General features: G+C 39.3%; 1 protein-coding gene across 2 annotated transcripts in view; it reads left to right on the top strand.

Moving 5' to 3' along the window:
* The window catches only part of LOC144683544 (diphosphoinositol polyphosphate phosphohydrolase 1), an 80,397-nt gene that overhangs the window by 25,668 nt on the left and 35,685 nt on the right, over positions 1-19,044 (top strand). For both annotated transcript variants that reach the window (XM_078546658.1, XM_078546657.1), the window contains one exon: positions 15,580-15,690. In XM_078546658.1, the coding sequence (XP_078402784.1) occupies positions 15,580-15,690 (111 nt within the window). The remainder of the gene's footprint in view (positions 1-15,579; positions 15,691-19,044) is intronic.

Genomic DNA, 19,044 nt, shown 5'->3' with positions numbered 1-19,044 from the left:
TTGGATGCTTAAAATGCCAGTCTTGTTCAAGGTGATCATTAGTGCAGACAACTGAACTTGAGTTGTTAGACTTTCCCACAGGGGTCAGTGGTGATGAGGATAGCATATTATCAAACCTGAGGACAGGTTTTCAAATCAATTGGCAGTTAAAATAAAGATGGTTAAGGCTTGTTCAAGAAGAAATCCTTGTCAATATTGGTGGCCCTCTTTTCGCCATTAACTTGATCAGTTGCTTTAAGTCTTATCGGGACCCAAAGCAGGAAATGATGCATGACGTGTTGTATAAGGTAAGCTAGCTTTTGAAGTGTTCTCAGACCTTTATGATTGGTCTACTTTCTAAAAGAAGGAAATAGTATCACACCAGAGCATTATGTCTAGCTTTCTTAGTCTGCTGATGGAAATGACTTGTACAAATTACTAGTGATTGAGGAGTCCAAGTGCTTATTCTTGTACTGCACTGGCCAACCCTTCTGAAAGTTAATAAGTGGCAGTGATCTTTCTGGTATTACTTATTTCTGATATATTTTGAGGTCAGTTTAAAAGTACCTCACAGGCTTGCAGATGTATTGCAGTGAAGATTATGTAGTCATTCAGTATTTGTGCAGCTATTGTTGAGAAAATATTATATTGTTAACGATCCTTAGCCAGACCGGGGAGGGGGGAGTTGGGGGAAGATCTGGTTAGGGACCAATAATGCTTTGTTTAAAGTAGATTAAGTTTTACATGCAAGATACTTACTAAGTGAATCAACCACAAGATTCCATGGGCTTTGAACAAACAGAAATAAGCTTTACAAGTTCAGAAAGATAAAACAATTTACAATATCTATCTTATACTCTAGCATTCAGGGTAACTATGAGGTATATGTGAATTAACAGATGAATTGTGCTCAGGACACACCACACTACACAGTGGATGACAGATGTGACCAAACCCAATTCCATGGATTTCTCAACAACCTACCCAGATGTTTGTCACATTGTTAGCCAGCCAATCTCTCTGAAACTTCATCTTTCTGACAAGGGTTTCCAATCTCCACATTTGAAGATCTCGCCTTGGAATTCTCTCCAAAAGTCACTCCAAATCAGATGGCTTCAACAACCCCACCTCGCAGGGTTTCAGTCTTGCCTTCCAACATTCCCCTGGATCTCCGAATACACTTGAACTTCGCCTTCCAAGCACAATTTTAGATCTTTAGCTGTGCCAAGCAGAACACCACTGCTCCAAAGGGGTACCATTGCCCCATTGGACCACGGCACGGAGTCACCAACCTTTGGCTGCCTTCTTGGACCTTCAAGGCTCCTCTCATTCCCATTTCGCTTAAAGTTTGCTCCCTGCAACTCTTTCTTGAATTTGGAGCGAATACTCTGCTCCTTTCTTTAACTTCACTTAAAGGGACCTATTCCTGTACCCTATCTTCACCCCTTATCTGGGCTTACCTTTTGGGGCCTCTCCCTGTCTCCCCCCCACCTCCGTGTCAGCTCCCTGGGACATCTACAAGATATGGCGTCCCATAGCTGGTCACCTGCCCTACCTTTTTGGGCCGTTCTGTTTCTTTTCTCTGCAGGTGCACAGGGCCAGCCCCCGGCCTGAAGAGCGGGAAAAAAAAACAAACTCTGCACGTGTGGCCAGTTCCCGTCGGCGCATGTGCAGGAGGCCTAAGGTTTATTGGGAATTAAAGTTCCCAACCTCCAAACTTCAAACTAAGGTAAGTTTGTGTTTCTTCATATTATACAAGTTATTTTTGATTTGTCATCTAAAATTGATTGGATTACAATGAACATATACATTCTTCTTAGCATTTGACCATCAAATTCTTCTTGTGTTCTTATCTTCGTTCTGTGTATGTGTAACAACATAGCTTCTTTGCCATTACAAATCTAGCAGGCTTTATTATAGCAATGACTGGGATCTTAAATCTTAATTATTGTACAATTTGAAGTGTTGGTAAAGGGTGCTCAAATCCATAGAAAGTTGATGGCATCTAAAATATTTGCTTTATTAATGTGTCTGTCAGTCAACACACTCATCTGCTCCGAACCTAACAGGTCTGATTCCACAATTTTCTTTGAAAGTATACTCGCAGAGAAATGTCAACTCAAAAACAGAAAAGTTGGCCCCTTAAGGAACTTGGCAGTATAATGTTTACTAATGTCTCATTTTATGTATACAATATAATAGTGTGTATATTTATTTGTTCAGCTGGGAATGTGACATTTATGGGAGATTGTTCATCATTTTCCAAGACACATCCATAATACATTAATGGTGTGAATACAGCTCTGGCTGTGAAATTGATTTCAATGCACCTTTCTGAGAGATATCTTGTGTTACAGAAACTCTTAAAACTTTTGTATAAGTAGATGGGTATAAATAACAATGTCTATTCAAAGAAAAAAAAATAGAAAATTATTATTTCTGCCTCTGTGAAATGAAGTAGATAACGGTTAAAGAGAGTCAATAGCACCATGTAAAGCGGCAGTATCTTTGATTTACAGTGCCCAGCAAGCTACATCTACCGAGTGAATGATGCTTATCAATTTGAGTAAAACTTAAATTTCCATGTTTCCCCTCCAAAGTCTTAACCTTTTTCCTTTCATTGTTCACATTCCATCAAGACATCACTTCTTTGTGAAATGCAGATCCACAGGCCACTATGTGGCTTTTGGTGCCATTTCCCATTGGACATTCTTCATATGGGCTCAGTGTTGACGTGCTGTTTTATTGTGGAGGATTTTAGAATGCTCACACATGGGAACCCCTCTGTCCCGGGACACTACTGAGATCATGTAATCCATCAGACCTTTCATCTTTTTCAGGTCACTTAACAATTGAATAATCTTGAATTTTGCAAAATGTTAATGAGTCTTTCACTGTAGTGATTCAGTTTTATAATTTGGAGCATTGAATTTTGCTTCCACTGTTGGTATAGTGCTGATGTATCTTAAAAGGCTGTGTTTTAGTGGCACACTTAATAATGGTTGCTTTATTTAAAGTAAAATTTGAATTCCAGCAATTGCAGTACTGCTGTTGTATTTGCTTGTAACCTTTACAGTATAGTCAAATGTATCCTTAGATGGTTTGCCCTGTCATAGAAAAGCAGAATTTGCATAAGCAACTTTCTGAACCAGATGAAAAGCTTTTAAGTGAGCTGTTGGGAAGATATGGAAAGACTCTTGTTTTGCCTTGTGACTTCCTGGACATAGTCCAGCAACACACTACTCATGTAATGCTTAACTAGTTCATGTTGTGTTCATCTGTTCCACGGCTGAAATATAATGATGTGTTGACAGCATCAGCCAGTCTTAGTTTCTGCTTAAGGATTTGACTAATTGAGGCGCCAAACATGTTATCTAAACCTGTGCTATACTTTTTTTCTATCTTGAACTATACTTAATATTCTTGAGGTTTATTAAAGGAGGAAAACAGGTTTCAAACAATTGCTGCAATAAATAAGGAAATGAAGAATAAATACTTTCACTTGGCTCAATCAAATTTATCCAGATATTGATCTGCCTGTCTTAAATTTTGAATTTTATTTAAATTGTCTCGCTCAATAAGTTCCACTGATCTGTTCCATGGCTCCTTATTTCTTAATTTGGAGCAATTTGCATAATCTCGTCAGATGGAGGTTGGGGCAAATAACGTCTGTAGTGTCCAACAATAAAACAAAGAATGAATCTTTGTGCCTTCAGTGTTAATGCTTCTCTATTTAAAAGCTCTCAACATTGAAGCATCTCAGTCTAAAAAAATTAGAATCATAGAGTGGCTACAGCACAGAAGGAAGCCACTTGGTCCGACAAGTCCATGCCAGGTCTCTAAGAGCAACTTGCCAAGTTCCACTCCCCATGCCTTTTTCCTGTAGCTCTTCAATTTCTTTTCTCTTCGGATAATTACTCAATTCCCTTTGAAAGCCATGGCTGAATCTGCCATCACCACACTCTTAGGAATGGCATTATAGATCCTAGCCACCCGCTGCTTAAAACAGAAAAAAATTTCCTCGCACTGCCTCTGGTTCTTCTGCCAATCACCTTAAATAGATGTAAGCTTGATCCTCTGCCAATGGGAACAGTTTCTCCCTATCTAACCTGTCAAGACCCCTGATGCCCCCTCCATCAAACCGCCTTGCAACTTTGTTTTCTGCTAAGGACAACATTGCCAATTTATCCACAGAACTGAAGCCTCTCATACCTGGAACCATTGCTGTCAATCTTTTTTGCATCCTCTCCAATGTCTTTATATCCTAAAGAATAGTGCCCAGAATTGGACACAATACTCCAGTTGAGGTTAAACCAGTGCTTTATAAAGTTCACCATAACTTCCTTGCTTTTGTAGTCTATTTATAAAGCCCAGATCCTGATCGCTTATGGACCACTTTCTCAACTTGCCCTGACATCTTGAATGATTTGTACACACATACCTCCAGGTCCCTCTACTCCTGCACCCGTTTTAGAATTGTATCCTTTATATTATATTTTGGTAGGGAGACCAAGGGAAGGCAACAGTTCACACTTTCTGCATTAAATTTCATCTGCAGTGTGTCTGCCGTTCCACCAGCCTGTGTATGTACTCTTGAAAGCTATCACTATCCTCCTCATTATTCACAATACTTGCAAGTTTTGTGCATTCTGCAAATTTTGAAATGGTGCCCTATACAATATAGATGAAGGAAAGCAGTAGTCCTAAATACTGCCCCCCAGGGAACCCATTCTATTCTACCTTCAGTCCAAAAAACAACCGTTCGCCACTACTGTCTCTTTCCTGTTACTGAACAAACTTCATATTCATGCTGCTACTGTCCAGTTTATGCCATAGGCTTCAATATGGCTGACAAACCTGTTCTATAATAAAAGCAAAATACTGCGATGCTGCAAATCAGAAATAAAAACAGAAAATGCTGTAGAAAGCTCAGGTCTGGCATATCTGTGGAGAGAGAGAGAAACAGGGTTAATGTTTTGAGTCCATATGACTTCCTCAGAGCTCCTGTTACATGGCACTTTATCAAATGTCTTTTGGAAGTCCATGTACACCTCATCAACTGCATTACCCTCATCAACCCTCTTACCTCATCAAAAAATCTCAATCAAATTAGTTAAAAGTGATTTGCCCTTAACAAATATGTGCTGGCTTTCCTTTAATCCAAATTTAACTAAGTGACCGTTAATTTTGCCCTGGAATATTGTTTCTGAAAGCTTCCCAACCACTGAGTTAAACTGACTGCCTGTAGTCGCTGGGTTCATCTTCATGCCTTTTATTAAGCATGGGTGTAACATTTGCAATTCTCCAATCCTTTGGAGTCACCCCTGTATTTAAGAAGGATAGGAAGATTATGGTCAGTACCTCTGCAATTTCCACCCTTACTTCCCTCAGTATCCTCAGTTGCATCCCATCTGGCCCTGCCAACTTATTCGCTTTAACTTATTTTGGCAGCTTCTTCCTTGGTAAAGAAAAAATGTTAAGTACTCATTTAGTACCTCAGCCATGCGCTCTGCCTCCATGTGTAAATCCCCTTTTTGATTACTAATCAGCTCTACCCTATCCTTTTACCATGCTTTTTACCATCTACATGCTTATAGAAGACTTCTTTTGGATTCCCTTTTATATTGACTATTCTCTTCTCTCTCACTATCTTTGCTGCCCTTATTTTTTTCATTTCTCTCTGAACTTTTCTATGTTCGTAACAAATTCTTATGAGATGGAATTAAATGTGGAGCATTTTTGTATCTATTTTGGGCACACACTGCAGAATGATAATCGTATTGTTTGAATTTGCAGCATTTTATGGCAGCCCTCTAAGGGTCAAACAATGTGCCAGGAGCATAACTCGGGTGATCTGTAATATCCATCCATCCATTCAGTAATGAGTGATTATTCTTTCTTTTAGTTACATTGCAATATATGTTGGAAAGCTCTGCAGGCCCAGTCAATGTATTATGATTGCCTCTCTAATATTACATGTTCATTATTGGTCAGTTGAGGTTAGCTCCTTTAAAGCTTAATGTTCCTTGAAACCTGTTAGATTGCTGCAGGAGTTTTTGCGTAATTGCTTTTTAAGTTGATATTTTTGTCTCTGGTAATTTGAATTTCTTTGCTTTGTAGACTGATTCCTGAATCTGTCTTCAGAACCTTGTGCATGCATAACATTTATTAAGTTGTCCCAATCAATGTAAAGTGAGTTTTCTCCAGATAATCCTGTGGAAACTCTTTCAGTTTAGATTTTGGGTTTATTCTGTTGACCATGAAATATTAGAATTGAGCTTCTGATTTTCTTTTTAAATTTTCATTTCTATTTTATTAAATAACTATAATAAACTGCTGTCCTTTAGTGAATTTGCTGGAACTGAGGTAACTCTTATTTTTAATCCTATTGCAAGGTTTAGAAATGGACAGCACATTTTACCAAATATTGAACTAGAATTTTCAAAGCTACCCATTTTGATGCAGATCATTATGTATAATTTCCATGTCAGAAAAGAATGCTGTCCCTAAGCAATATTATCATTTGTTCAAACATAAACAAAAAGTGTTGCAAGTGTAACAAGCTAGTATGTGGAGAAAATAGGCAGATCTGGGCTTGACCTTTCAGAACTGAAAAGTGAAGGATAAACTGTTTTAGTCAATCAGGACAAAAAAATGAAGGAAAGAAACAACATGAGAGAAGTGGTGGTAGAAGCAGTGACCATTAGATGATGGGAGAAGCATTTAAGAATTTACAGACAAACATAAAAACGTGTAATTTGTTCAGCATGTATTAGTTGATAAAATTGAATAGATTGAAAACATAATTGCAGTTCAGGTTTGAAATTAAAACAAGATGTAGGCAAAACACCTGTGTGAGAATTTCTGCCCATCACATGCTGAGTTCTCCAACCCAGTGTGCATTGGAAAAGCTTGCACACTTCATCAATTGTGAAGATTTTAAAAATTCTGTGATGGGGTTTCCGTCACTTCCCACTTTTGTGATGGATCATTAACTTTGCAATACAGTTTATTGCCAACCCTATTTCCAGCTACCTTTCTTCTGGCACTTTGCTGTAAATGCATTACTTGCCAATTCCGCTCCTATCACCCATGGCCCAGAGACAATGAAGTAGTGTACAAAGTGGGCATATTTTCCCAGTACAGTATCTATATCTGATTTACATCAACGATGTGTGCCAGAACAGTAGGTCTGCCAGTCTCAAAAAGAGAGGAAAGTGTCTGCAACAGGTGCTTCCCTCCCCTCTGTTCCGATAGTGTGTTCTGGTTAAAAGGATTACCACCCCCCAAAATATTAGCACCTCAAGCCCTGGGCTCCAATCCCTACTTCCCATCTGCTGTAAAGAATATCAGAGTAAATAGGAAAGGTTTGAAGTCAGTTTTCATAAAAGACTGCAATGTGCCTGCAAAAATGGAGGTTCATTGGAACATTATAAGAAGTCAAAAACTGAAAGGTCAGAGTGGGAAAAGGAATTAAAATGATGAATCACAGAAAACTCAGGGTCATACATGCAGATAAAATGGAGGTGTCGGGCAAAATGGACACCTGATCATCATCATTTGGCCTCCCCATCTTCAAAGATACTGTATTGTTAGCAGCAAGTGTGGTACACTCGATTAATGGGAATACAAAAATTGCTGTGTCACAGGTGTCTTTGAAGCCCTGGACCCTGGTATGAGGGGAGGGAAATGGCCAAGTGATGTATTTTGCCATGGTTGCACAGGAAGGTACTGGGGAAATGTAGAACAGAAACAAAAATACCTGGAAAAACTCAGGTCTGACAACATCTGCGGGGATGGATACAGTTGACGTTTCGAGTCCGTATGACCCTTCATCAGAACTAAAAAATATAGAAATGAGAAGAAATATAAGCTGGTAGAGGGGGTGGGACAGGTAGAGCTCGATACGTGGAGGCCAAGAGACTGCCAAAGATGTCATAGGCAAAAGGACAAAGGGGTGTTGATGGTGGTAATATTATCTAAAGGATGTGCTAATGGGGACATTAAAGGTAGCAAGCAGGACAAATTAGTGGCAGATGGTCCTAGTGGGGGTGGGGTGGGGGAAAGGGATCAAAATGGACTAAACAGTGGAGATGAAACAATAGATCGAAATAAATTTTAAAATAGGTGGGAAAATAAAAATATATTTGTAAAAAATGATAAATTATTGGAAAAGGGGGTATCGGAAAGGGGTTGGGGATGGAGGAGAGAGTTCATGATCTGAAATTGTTGAACTCAATATTAAGTCCAGAAGACTGTAAAGTGCCTAGTCGGAAGATGAGGTGCTGTTCCTCCAGTTTGCGTTGAGCTTCACTGGAACATTGCAGCAGGCCAAGGACGGACATGTGGGCATGAGAGCAGGGTGGTGTGTTGAAATGGCTAGCGACAGGGAGGTCTGGGTCATGCTTGTGGACAGACCGAAGGTGTTCCGCAAAGTGGTCACCCAGTCTGCGTTTGTTCAATCCAGTGTAGAGGAGACCACATTGGGAGCAGTGAATGCAGCAGACTAAATTGAGGGAAGCGCAAGTAAAGGGGTAGGTGTTGTACCTTCTGCGGTTGCATGGGAGGGGGTTGAGGTGGAGGGGGCAATGGAGGAGTGGACCAGGGTGTCCCTAAGGGAACGATCCCTGCGGAAAGCCCCCAGGGGGTGCTGAAGGGAAGTTGTGTTTGGTGGTGGCATCATGCTGGAGTTGGTGGAAATGGTGGAGCATGATCCTTTGAACGTGAAGGCTGGTGGGATGATAAGTGAGGACCAGGGGAACCCTATCATGGTTCTGGGAGGGAGATGAAGGTGTGAGGGCGGATGCGCGGGAGATGGGCCGGACACGGTTGAGGGCCCTGTCAACCACCGGGGGTGGAAAACCTCAGTTAAGGAAGAAGTAAGGCATGTCAGAGGAACTGTTTTGGAAAGTGGCATCATCAGAACAGATGCGCCAGAGGCGAAGGAATTGAGAGAATAGGATGGAGCCCTTACAGGAAGCGGGGTGTGAGGAGTTGTAGGTGAGGTAGCTGTGGGAATTGGTAGGCTTGTAATGAATGTTGGTGGACAGTCTATCACCAGAAAATGAGACTGAGAGGTCAAGGAAGGGAAGGGAAGTGTCGGAGATGGACAAAGGTGACTGGAAATATGGTTGACAGTAAAGTGTGTTGCAAAGTTAATGATCCATCACAAAAGTAGGGAGTGACGGAAGGATGTTGTCGAATCGTGTAGGTGTTCATTGTATATGTGATTGAAGTTACCTGTTACCATTCTATTTGAGCCCTTTTTAATAATCAGATGATAATTTGCAGCTTAATTGCCCTTTTTCTTGCATTCTTTAAATACTTAAACATAATATCTAGCATTTATAACACTGGCTTTGAAGAGATATTGAACCTGACAGAGTGGGAGCACTAAATTAACATGCAAGTTGATGTGGGAAGTGAGTTAATGAGTTTTCTCCTGCTGTTGAACTGAATATCCCTGGTGATGTCATCTTGTGCGCTTTTTATATTGGATTTAAGTGGTGATTTGTTCTGCAAATGGTGAATAGTTTCCTGTTGGCTATCAATCAACTTTTGTGTGTTGTCTGTGCGTAGGCATAATAGGTATTTTGGCCCCCAAAACAGTCAGCCAATGCTCCAGTTAGCATTGAAAGTAGTTGACAATGAAGTAATGCACAAAGTGATGGGCATATTTTCTCAGCACTGCATCTATTTTATGAATTGCTGATTTAATATTACTGACAGTGGGGTTTAAGAAATGTTAGTTCCAAAAGTTTAGGTCTCATGTAACCAGTAGCAGACCCAAAATAAATTTGCTGCACTTGCTAAATGCAACCATGTGAAAGACGCAGTTGGAAAAAATAAATCTGGTATTCCTGGCAGCTGGGTTTCGCAAATCCAGTAGGTTTACATTTCAGCTGCATGAGACCTGCACCTTGGGAACTGGTAATGCAAATCATCATTGGTGCTAATTAAAATTTATCTTTCTTTGTGTGAGATCCAGGCTGGTGCAGCAGTGCAGATAAACTCTGAGAGCTTGCCAGGTTCATTAAATCCATTCGTTAGAAAGACCCAGTGTCCAGATTTAGTGAATCTAGCAGTTTTACATTGGGTTTTAGTTAACTATGCAAGAGCTGCAGCAAGCACCCCACTGATTCCAATAAATAAAATCCATGAAGGTAGTTCCATATCCAAAATAAGTGCAGCGCAGATAAAGTATTTTTATTTTCCATTAGGTAACTTTAAACGGATCATAAAAAGTAACACATTTCTTCAAAAAACCCAATTAATTAAGGAAAAGTCCTGAAATTGTGTCCTGCAGTTAACTAATCATGGGTGAGAGGGAGAGAGCAAAATTGAAAACTTTTATTTAGCTTGTTGATTTTTTTTCCCTGAAAAAGAGAGTTTTACCTTGGAAACCATCATTAAAAGTTATGAAACCACATTAGAAAATATTTGAAAAGTGGATCGTTGGGAGCAAAGGAAAATGGTTTTGACAGAGATTACAAAAAAAAAACACAGGTCCATTTGAGTGAACAACCTGAATACGTTTGTGAGGACTATTGACCTGAAGATTATAAATGATGTAAATGAAGTAGTTAGAAATTTGATTTTGATGTGACTTAATTCTTGCTAAAGTTTGCATTTCTCAATTCAGCTTTCTTTAGTGTCTCTTCACACACACACACACACACACTTTTTTCCCTTTGGGAAATAGTGGAGAAGTGGTGGAAGGATCCCCGGGCTGGTTATCAGCCTGTTGAACCGCGTCAAGAATGCTCATTCCATGGCCAACAAGCCTTGGCATGGAGCTTGTACCCCAGAGCTTCTGGCCGAGGGGCAGGGGCACTACCATTGTGCCACAACACCACCCCTCAGAATTCCGTGTGACCACTTCAAGCAGACATGCTACACCATGAGTGAGTTTTATTGCCTAATTAAAATTGTAGCTGCAAGTTATGTTTCAACAAAAACAAAACAAAATTATAACCATTGCAATACTTTCCTGTGAGACTGTCATTAAAAAAAACCTTGTATTAAAAATGCCAGAAAATGTCAAATGGCAGTTCAGTAGTTATACAAAAGCGTGTATTAAAAACACAGCTGATGTTTAGTATAATTATTCTCAATGAATTTAATTGTTGCTGGTAGCTTCCCTATACTTTTCATTTATACTCCCTCCCCACTCAACTATTTTACCTCCTATCCTGAAGCTGATTCCTGATGTTCACGTGAGTTGGCTCAGCTACTTCCCTAATGTCCACTAATCTTATGTGAGGCTAGACTGATTTATCACCAACTTCCAGCAGATTGCAGCCAAGCCTGATTCTGACTAAGTCCAGCACTCTTGAATGACACCTCTAGCAGGAGGCCGCTTGTTAGTGCCCAGGAGCCCGAACCCAAGTGGATTCCTTCTTTCCTTGCCCAAGCTAGCTATAATTCTCGTACTATGCCTTGAATGAACTTGGGCAAGTTGACACAAACAGGAACATGATTATATTTCTGTTTTGTATTGTACAGTAGGATGCAGAAGAATATGTTTAACTGAGCCACTGTAGGAGTCTCTCTGCTGATGGGTTTATTAAAAAATTGCCCAAAAAAATCTAATGTGATTTATAACAATGTTTAAATTTTCATTTTTCTGTGCAAAAATTAGGAATTTAGAGCAATGCTCTATTTGGGAATGGTTAACAGCAAAGTTTGGCAAGTTTCCTTTATGTAGTTTTCTCCTGTTAAAGAATAAATTATGTTGTAAAATATTATTTGTAATGTATGACACTATTCAGCCCTGTTATATTTTATATAGTATTTAAGTACCTAGCCCAGTATATAGTATTGTCTAATTAGCACAAAGACAATTTACTTTGGAAGGTCAGCTTGGTATCAAATTCCAGGCTTCCAACCATTTTTTTCCACTCTCTACGCCACCCATTCTCTGTCTATTCGGAGAACTGCAAACTGTGTTTTAAGAAGTTGTCACATGGGAGAGGATTGCATATTTAAATACTAATATGTTATGCATACAGTTCACTTGAGATGACAGTTTTGAATAACAAGTAAAGAAAATGCTGACAGAGACTCAAGCACCAGCACATTTAAAATGGTGATTCCAGATCAGAAGGGAGAAATTTCATAAATTTGCTGTAAAGCATTGGAAACTACTTTTTGTTTGTGTGTCTCTTTTTCTCTCTCTGTGATTTAACATTGGATTCACCCACTTTCTTCACTATCATTTAAACTGTTAATTTTGCAGTCCTTCAATCTGATTGGCTGAGGAGATACACAGTTGCTTGTTTTGTTCGGTCCCTTGCTGCCGTATTATCAGCTGGCACTTTCAGCAACCTGCTACACACAAAAAAATTACAACCTAAAGCATATAAGGGAAAATCTAACTAATGGCAGACACTATTAGATGCCTTGACACAGCAAATCCTGACCTGTTGATTTGGTTCTCATTTATTGACCTCCATGTTCCAAATGCTTAGACGTAGGCTGCTGCTTTTTTTGTTCATGGCAATCTCCCATGTATGACATCCCAATGTTAAATATTTGCTGCTGAATATTGAAATGGTTTCCCAAAGCTGACCCGTCAATTATGACATTTTGTCCCCCTTCTTGTTGTCACCAGGGAATGTAAATGTCATATTTCACAATCTTATACAACAGTGATGTTCCTGTCGCAGTAAAAGAAATAACATCATCCTCTTCCCTTATGAGGTGTAATGATTTTAGTTTGCCTTAGACATGAGGTGGTTAAGAAAACTTCTTGTGTCATAAACATAAAATTGTCACTAGTAAGAAATTAGGGTGAAACTACTAGAGAATGGTTAGAATGTAGAACCCACTACCACATGGAGTAATTGAAATGAATAACATATATCTAGCTTTCCCTTTAAAGTTTCTCACACATGAGGGAGAAAGAAATAGAAGGATACGCTGATGGTGTTAAACGAAGAAAGGTAGGAGGCAAATATTGTCATATATTTTCAGGTAAAATGCTCGAGACTGCTGTAGACCTTAATGATGCACACTTTTAGAGCTTTTGGACCAGCCATTGTTGTATCTAAAGGGCATTTTAGATGCGGAAGTCCTCTTTGGCCTCATTTCTGCTGACAATATTTTTACAGTTGTTTTTCATAGGTAATGGCCATCACCTGGTTGTAAAGACTTAGAGTTGCAACAATATTTACTAGTGTCTTAATGGTTGCCCGAGTCCTATTTCAAGTAATTATCTTTTGTAAACCTGAAAGAACTTAGTTTCTGGAAAAGTTCCAAGTGGAGCTGTTGAGAGATTTCAAGGGCATAGATGTGCAGGTGTTCAGTTTTTTTGGTATTGCCACAGGATTGTATGGATCTCCCTGGTTGGAGGGTTTCTGCACAGGAAATGTTGCTCTTTGTTGTTAATGACATTCTATAGATTCTTACAGCTGTATTATTAACTGCTTGTGTCCTTTCAGTAATTTAAGCTGCTACATACCACAAATAAGGAAGGGGCCAATTCTGCTCTGCATAATTCAGTTTCCATAATGTCATCTATAGATGTGGTAACATAGTTGAGTGTGCTGTTTAGTGCCTGATTTTTCTGTTGATAATGTCGTCTCAGTTTAATCTTAGTGGCTACTGTACAGAAATCATGGAGATTGTAGACAAGCTAGCAGAGACCTGTAAAATATTTGCAGTCAAATTAGTATCCTTATTGCAACAGTTCTTGTTAATACAGGATTTACAGTTATTCTTTGCCAAGGACTTTGAAGAATCAAAACTTCTCAATCTGGGGGGAATAGAAACAAAACTGTCAGTGTAAAAACAGGCGTAGGAATATAAGTACAAATTCTGTCAAGAATCTGCCCTTATGACTTGCTTATACTCATAGAATATGTAAGTCTAATTGGGAACTTGTTTTCTCCTGAGTTGAAAAGGCAGGTTTACATCTGATGGGTTCAATATTATTCCAGGAATAAACACGCTTTCCTTGAAATCTGCTAGTTACAATTTCAGCATCTAACATCAAAGAAGAGAGTTTTCTAGCTACACAGGCTTTGTTTAGCTTTCAAGTTTTGTAGCAACATTGTATCTGCACCTTCCTTGAGTCCAAGTGTGCATGGTAGGAATTGGTGTTAGACTGTAGAAGATATAGATTGTCATCATCTTCTCTGTCTATAGAATCAATGCTGATGTATTCAAATCCACCTGATAGCTTTCATATAACTCTTTTTAATTCAAATCTAATGAATCCTAGCTTTTGAATACCCTTTGAATAATTTGTTTCAAACAATTGTCCCTGCACTTCGCCACACTTAACTAATTCCGTCATCTTATCTCGTCCCTCCCATCAATCCCGTCCCTTCCAGAAACACACTCTGCAACCAGGGTAACGTTTTTGGGCTCCCCTTAAATTGTGCAGCTTTTGTCCTCCGCCAAACCCTCACCCTGCTACTGCGGCTACCTGTCAGCAGCCGCATGTTCACCGTGCACTCCAGACCTCGGTGTGCCTACGTACTCTGCGTGCATCAGGTACCGCCCGCCAATAGTTGCCACCCCTTAAACTGATCAAAACAGTCCGGAGGAAAAAAAGAATATTATTGTAGATTGCATGCAATATTGTGAATTAGGAGATTGTACAATAAAATATCAAAAGGCTGCTGATTAATCAAATAAGCAGCAGAAATATAAATCTTTGGAGTGTCTACAAGATATTTCTGGGAAAAGTTGTACATTATGAAACATTCAGAAAATATTTGTAGCAACTGAAGTAACTTGTGTTTATTTATACTGTTGTTTTAATTTAAATTATCATTTACATGAGTTATGAGCTAACAATTTTAAACTATTAAGGGCAAGGCCCTTTTTCTTGAAAAAGAATATTGTACAGTATGAGGGTCTGGTAGGAGATGAGGATCAGACTTGGTTGTAAGGAGACATTTATTCAGGTTATGTACTGAAAATGTAAATTAAGAGATGGGAAGCATTTTCTCCCAACAAAACATCATTCAGATATTGTACCACTTCTGGCAATCACAATATTTAAAGGTTACAGAGAAAAGCTGGAAAATGGGATTTGAGCAGACATTTGAATGCCTGAAATGAACATTGACAGACACAGTGGACCAAATGGATTCATTTGCTGAAACTTCTATGATTGACGATATTGTTCTACCCTACAAGAAAGTCACCACGTTGCTTAACATATTGGTATTAATAATGATAAATATTGATATGGGCACTAAATTGCATGGCATAAAAGACAGAAAACCTATTGGTCCTAGTTAGTAAGGAAAGTTGACATTAAACTGTAATTTCCTAATTTATTGAATTTTTGCACATCTTTCTTTGTACATATTAGAGCTAAAAATTTAATTAAGATAGGTAGCTAATAGTTTGAGTAGTTTGTTCTGTGCTAAACAAAATATAAATGATCTAACCTTGTTTATTTGAGCATTGCCTGTAACAAACGGGTTCTGTATTTTCTGGTGTCCTACTTTCACAGTGTGGTACATTTTTTGGAAAATGTATGTTCTTCATGAGGGCTTAATTGATTCATTTCAAATGTGACTGCAGACGATAGAAGAAAATGACAGTACCCTTTTTCCTAAGTTAAATACTCTTTTATCCTAGGTTCTGTTGGTCAGCAGCAGTCGATACCCAGACAGATGGATTGTGCCAGGCGGTGGCATGGAGCCTGACGAGGAACCAAGTGTGGCAGCTGTCCGAGAAGTCTGTGAAGAAGTATGTACAGAGCACTCATTTGTTCTGTGTTCTTAAAATTCACTGTCAACTAATTTTAAAAACTATTTAATTGTTAATCAGACGTCTGTTGGAGTTAGTTAACTTGTGCCAGTCAGCTGGCTTCTTTTTCAGTCTCTATCTTTTTAATTGAAGTGACTTTGTGTAGACCTGGCTGAAGTATAGCAATTTCCAATCTCTACTACCTTTGGCTGATAGTTGCAAGATACTTATTTCTAAATACAGCTATTGACAAAAACATTTAATTCTTAATTGCAACTTTTTTTTTGCATATCAATAAATCAGTTCCAAGTACCCAGGCGGGAGAATTGCAAGAATAGTTATAACCTTGTGTAATATCCCCATCTCCATGTATCAGGGGCAGTCCTGATGGTTCATTTCACATTGCTAAAGCCTCAACTGTTCTTGTAATTCTTCTTGTACATTAAAAATTTGTCATGTTTTATTCTTCACTGATTTTATGTTCGTCATAATAGCATCTGCATTCTTAACCAGGTGTTCCAAATGTCGGCATTCAAATTGTAACTCAAAAGTCACAACAGTCACTTGAAAAAGCATTGCTCTGTCAAAATCCTGCTGGCTCATTGGGCTTCCACTGCTGAAGTGTGATGCTATGCACTGCTAGTATGGTCTGCTGGTAAATCAGCTGAGTTAGACTAAGCACAAACTTGATGGGGTACAGGCTTCAGGCAAGGACTTAAATTTGCTCCAGACTTTCCTCCACAGTTTTCATCCCTGATACTGAGAATAATAATGAGTCATTGCAGCAAGATGTCTTATGAAATTAACTCAAGTTAAGACCAATTCTGCTGAAGTTCTAGTTCAGTGTGGATGTCACACATTTTTCTTGGCCTTTCTCTACACATTTCAGATTCCCTCAGGTGCAGTTCAGCTTGGGCTGTGAGGTTACGCTGCCATGTATGTTTCCTCTTGCCGAAGAAGACTTTGTTGGATAACCAGAGTAACACGTGTGCAGTATCCTTTTGTGTCAGCACATGGGCAGCTCACCGACAAAACAGTCTGGTGGAGTGACCTTTGCTCAAGTATTTTGACATGGTATCTGCTGACATGCTGTATGTATAGGAGTGTTGACTGCAATTCCATTAGCCAAGTCTTCTGTTGTCTACTAAGTTCCAGACAAGTTTGGATAATTGCATGGCAGGCTTATTTCTCAGAAGAAAGCAAGGAATTAAAATGGTTGGACTTTGAGGCAGAAGATACATTCTAGAAAGCAGTACAGTTGTAACAATACAAGTGCTTGCTTTGAAGTAACTGTCCAACTGGACTATCTATTAAACTTCTAGTTGAATTTTCTCAATTCTGGTGTAAAAATCTGCTCCGTTCATGCAAAGAGCTTAATTCTGGTGGCAAGGCAAGTCTTTTGGGCCAATTTGCCATTTTATGCCCCTTTTGAGAGATTTGTGGCCCCAGCATCTGCTTTGGTAATTTTTTCAGTTTTTGAAAGTATAAATTGTGAATGGTCACTGCATTGTATGTTATCTATTTAGCCCCTCTTGACCTTGAGGAAAATCATTTCCTTATCTGTTCGCTCATAGCACAGAAATTTTCTCAGGTGTCGTATTCAGCAGAAAATCTATTAGTGCATTCAGGAATTTGACTAAGTGTGTTTGTGATTGCTGCTTCATTAAGGCTTCCTCCTCCTTCATGTACTAGGCCCTAAGAGGGTTTGGAGACCATGGACTTCCATTGAATTGGTCCATGATTATGCTTGGCAAAGTAGTGGTTTTCCATTGCCTTCTGCAGTATGGCTGACCAGGAAACTCTTCACTCTTTACCACCTGCCATCAGGCATATTGGAAGGATTCACAGGCTGATGATTTTTTTGTCACGTTATGTACTCACCTTCCATGGCCATGAAATCCTGAAGTGGGACTTCAACCGGAGCTCCTGGCCCAGAGGTAGGGACACTACCCAATGCGCCACAAGACCTCCTTGTCACCTTAAGGCTTAACACCTTGGGTGAATTTAAAGATGTTAGAGAGTCGGAACTTTCATTAAATCTGGAGAAATCCTGAGCAGATGCTTGGTAAGAAAAATCCCTCATTAGTTCGCAACTATCTGTTGGTGCACTGAACAAGAGGACGACACCATTCGACAGGTAAACATTTGCTCTTATTGTTCATCCCTTCATTACGATCAACGCTGATCACATTTTGCTGGATTTGCATCAGTATTTATGATGCAGTGGCTTAAATTGAAAAATAATGGCATGCACGACCTGGTATTGAAATAATTTATGGGCTTTGTGTGATTCTTGGCCTGGGAAGCCAACAAAGGTACCAAGAAAGCTGTGCAACCTTGAGATTTTCTTCTATTTCTCTTTAGCATGGGCATCTTTTCTTGACAGTTTTTTTCCAAACAGAGTGCTGTTAATGTTGAGGGCAATTAGTTTTAGGGCTCCCAGCTAATTCTTACTACACAAAAAGAGGAAACATTAAAAAATGCCTAATTCACTGGGTTCATTCTGTTTTTGATTATAATGGATGACCTGAAAGACAATCAGAAGGTACAGACCTTGAGGACCATGTCTGCAAACTGAACCAAAGTTGCTACTAGTGTGTACAGGGAGCCAATGAAACTTGAGGCTCTATTGGAGGAGCCTGCATGTGGAGACTGCACTTTACCAAGGAAACAATCGGCCAGTTCTGCAAAACAAAACTCCCATGAAGACCTGAAGGGTCATGTCAGTTGCAATGAAGGTGATGGGCCTCTATTTTTGTGGTCCTGGTACCTGCCAGTAAGGCTGTAACGTTAACCAAGGTGCTGTGAGGACCTGCATTCAACAGGTGATTGATTCCTCTTCCTCAGAATATCCACTTCATTAAATACAACATGTATAGTAGAGATGGGATCATCAGCTTCCACAGGCTTGCTGGTGCTTAGAACTTTGACCGCTTCCCTTCATGTCACCTATTTCATAAAGTCGACAGCAGCTGGTCTCCCAGATGCACGTCTTCATCCAAAATGTCCTCATTTCCAAAACTCTCACATTGACAGTGCAAGTCACACATCATGCCATCCTAGTATTTCAACATTTGAACAAAGTAAGTTTGGTTTTCAGACATTCTTCATATGTCAATCCCTATCTAATCTTACTAGTACACGCAAAGGACCTAATTTGTTAACTCATGGCCAAATTTGCCATTGTTCTGACTACCTTGAATCTTTACAATTAATGGGGAAAAATCTATCTTTAGTGTTAAGTTAATGCTCTCATTTAACAAGAAAGCCATTTCTAACCAGCATATAGCACTACATGGAAAATATTTGATGCTGAAACAGTCCTGCCAAATATGAGGACTAATACCAGCACCT

This window comes from Cetorhinus maximus, chromosome 8, assembly GCF_964194155.1.
Source record: "Cetorhinus maximus chromosome 8, sCetMax3.hap1.1, whole genome shotgun sequence".
NCBI lineage: Eukaryota > Metazoa > Chordata > Chondrichthyes > Lamniformes > Cetorhinidae > Cetorhinus > Cetorhinus maximus.
The sequence above is the reverse complement of the archived record's forward strand: the minus strand, read 5'-3'. Positions and strand labels throughout refer to the sequence as shown.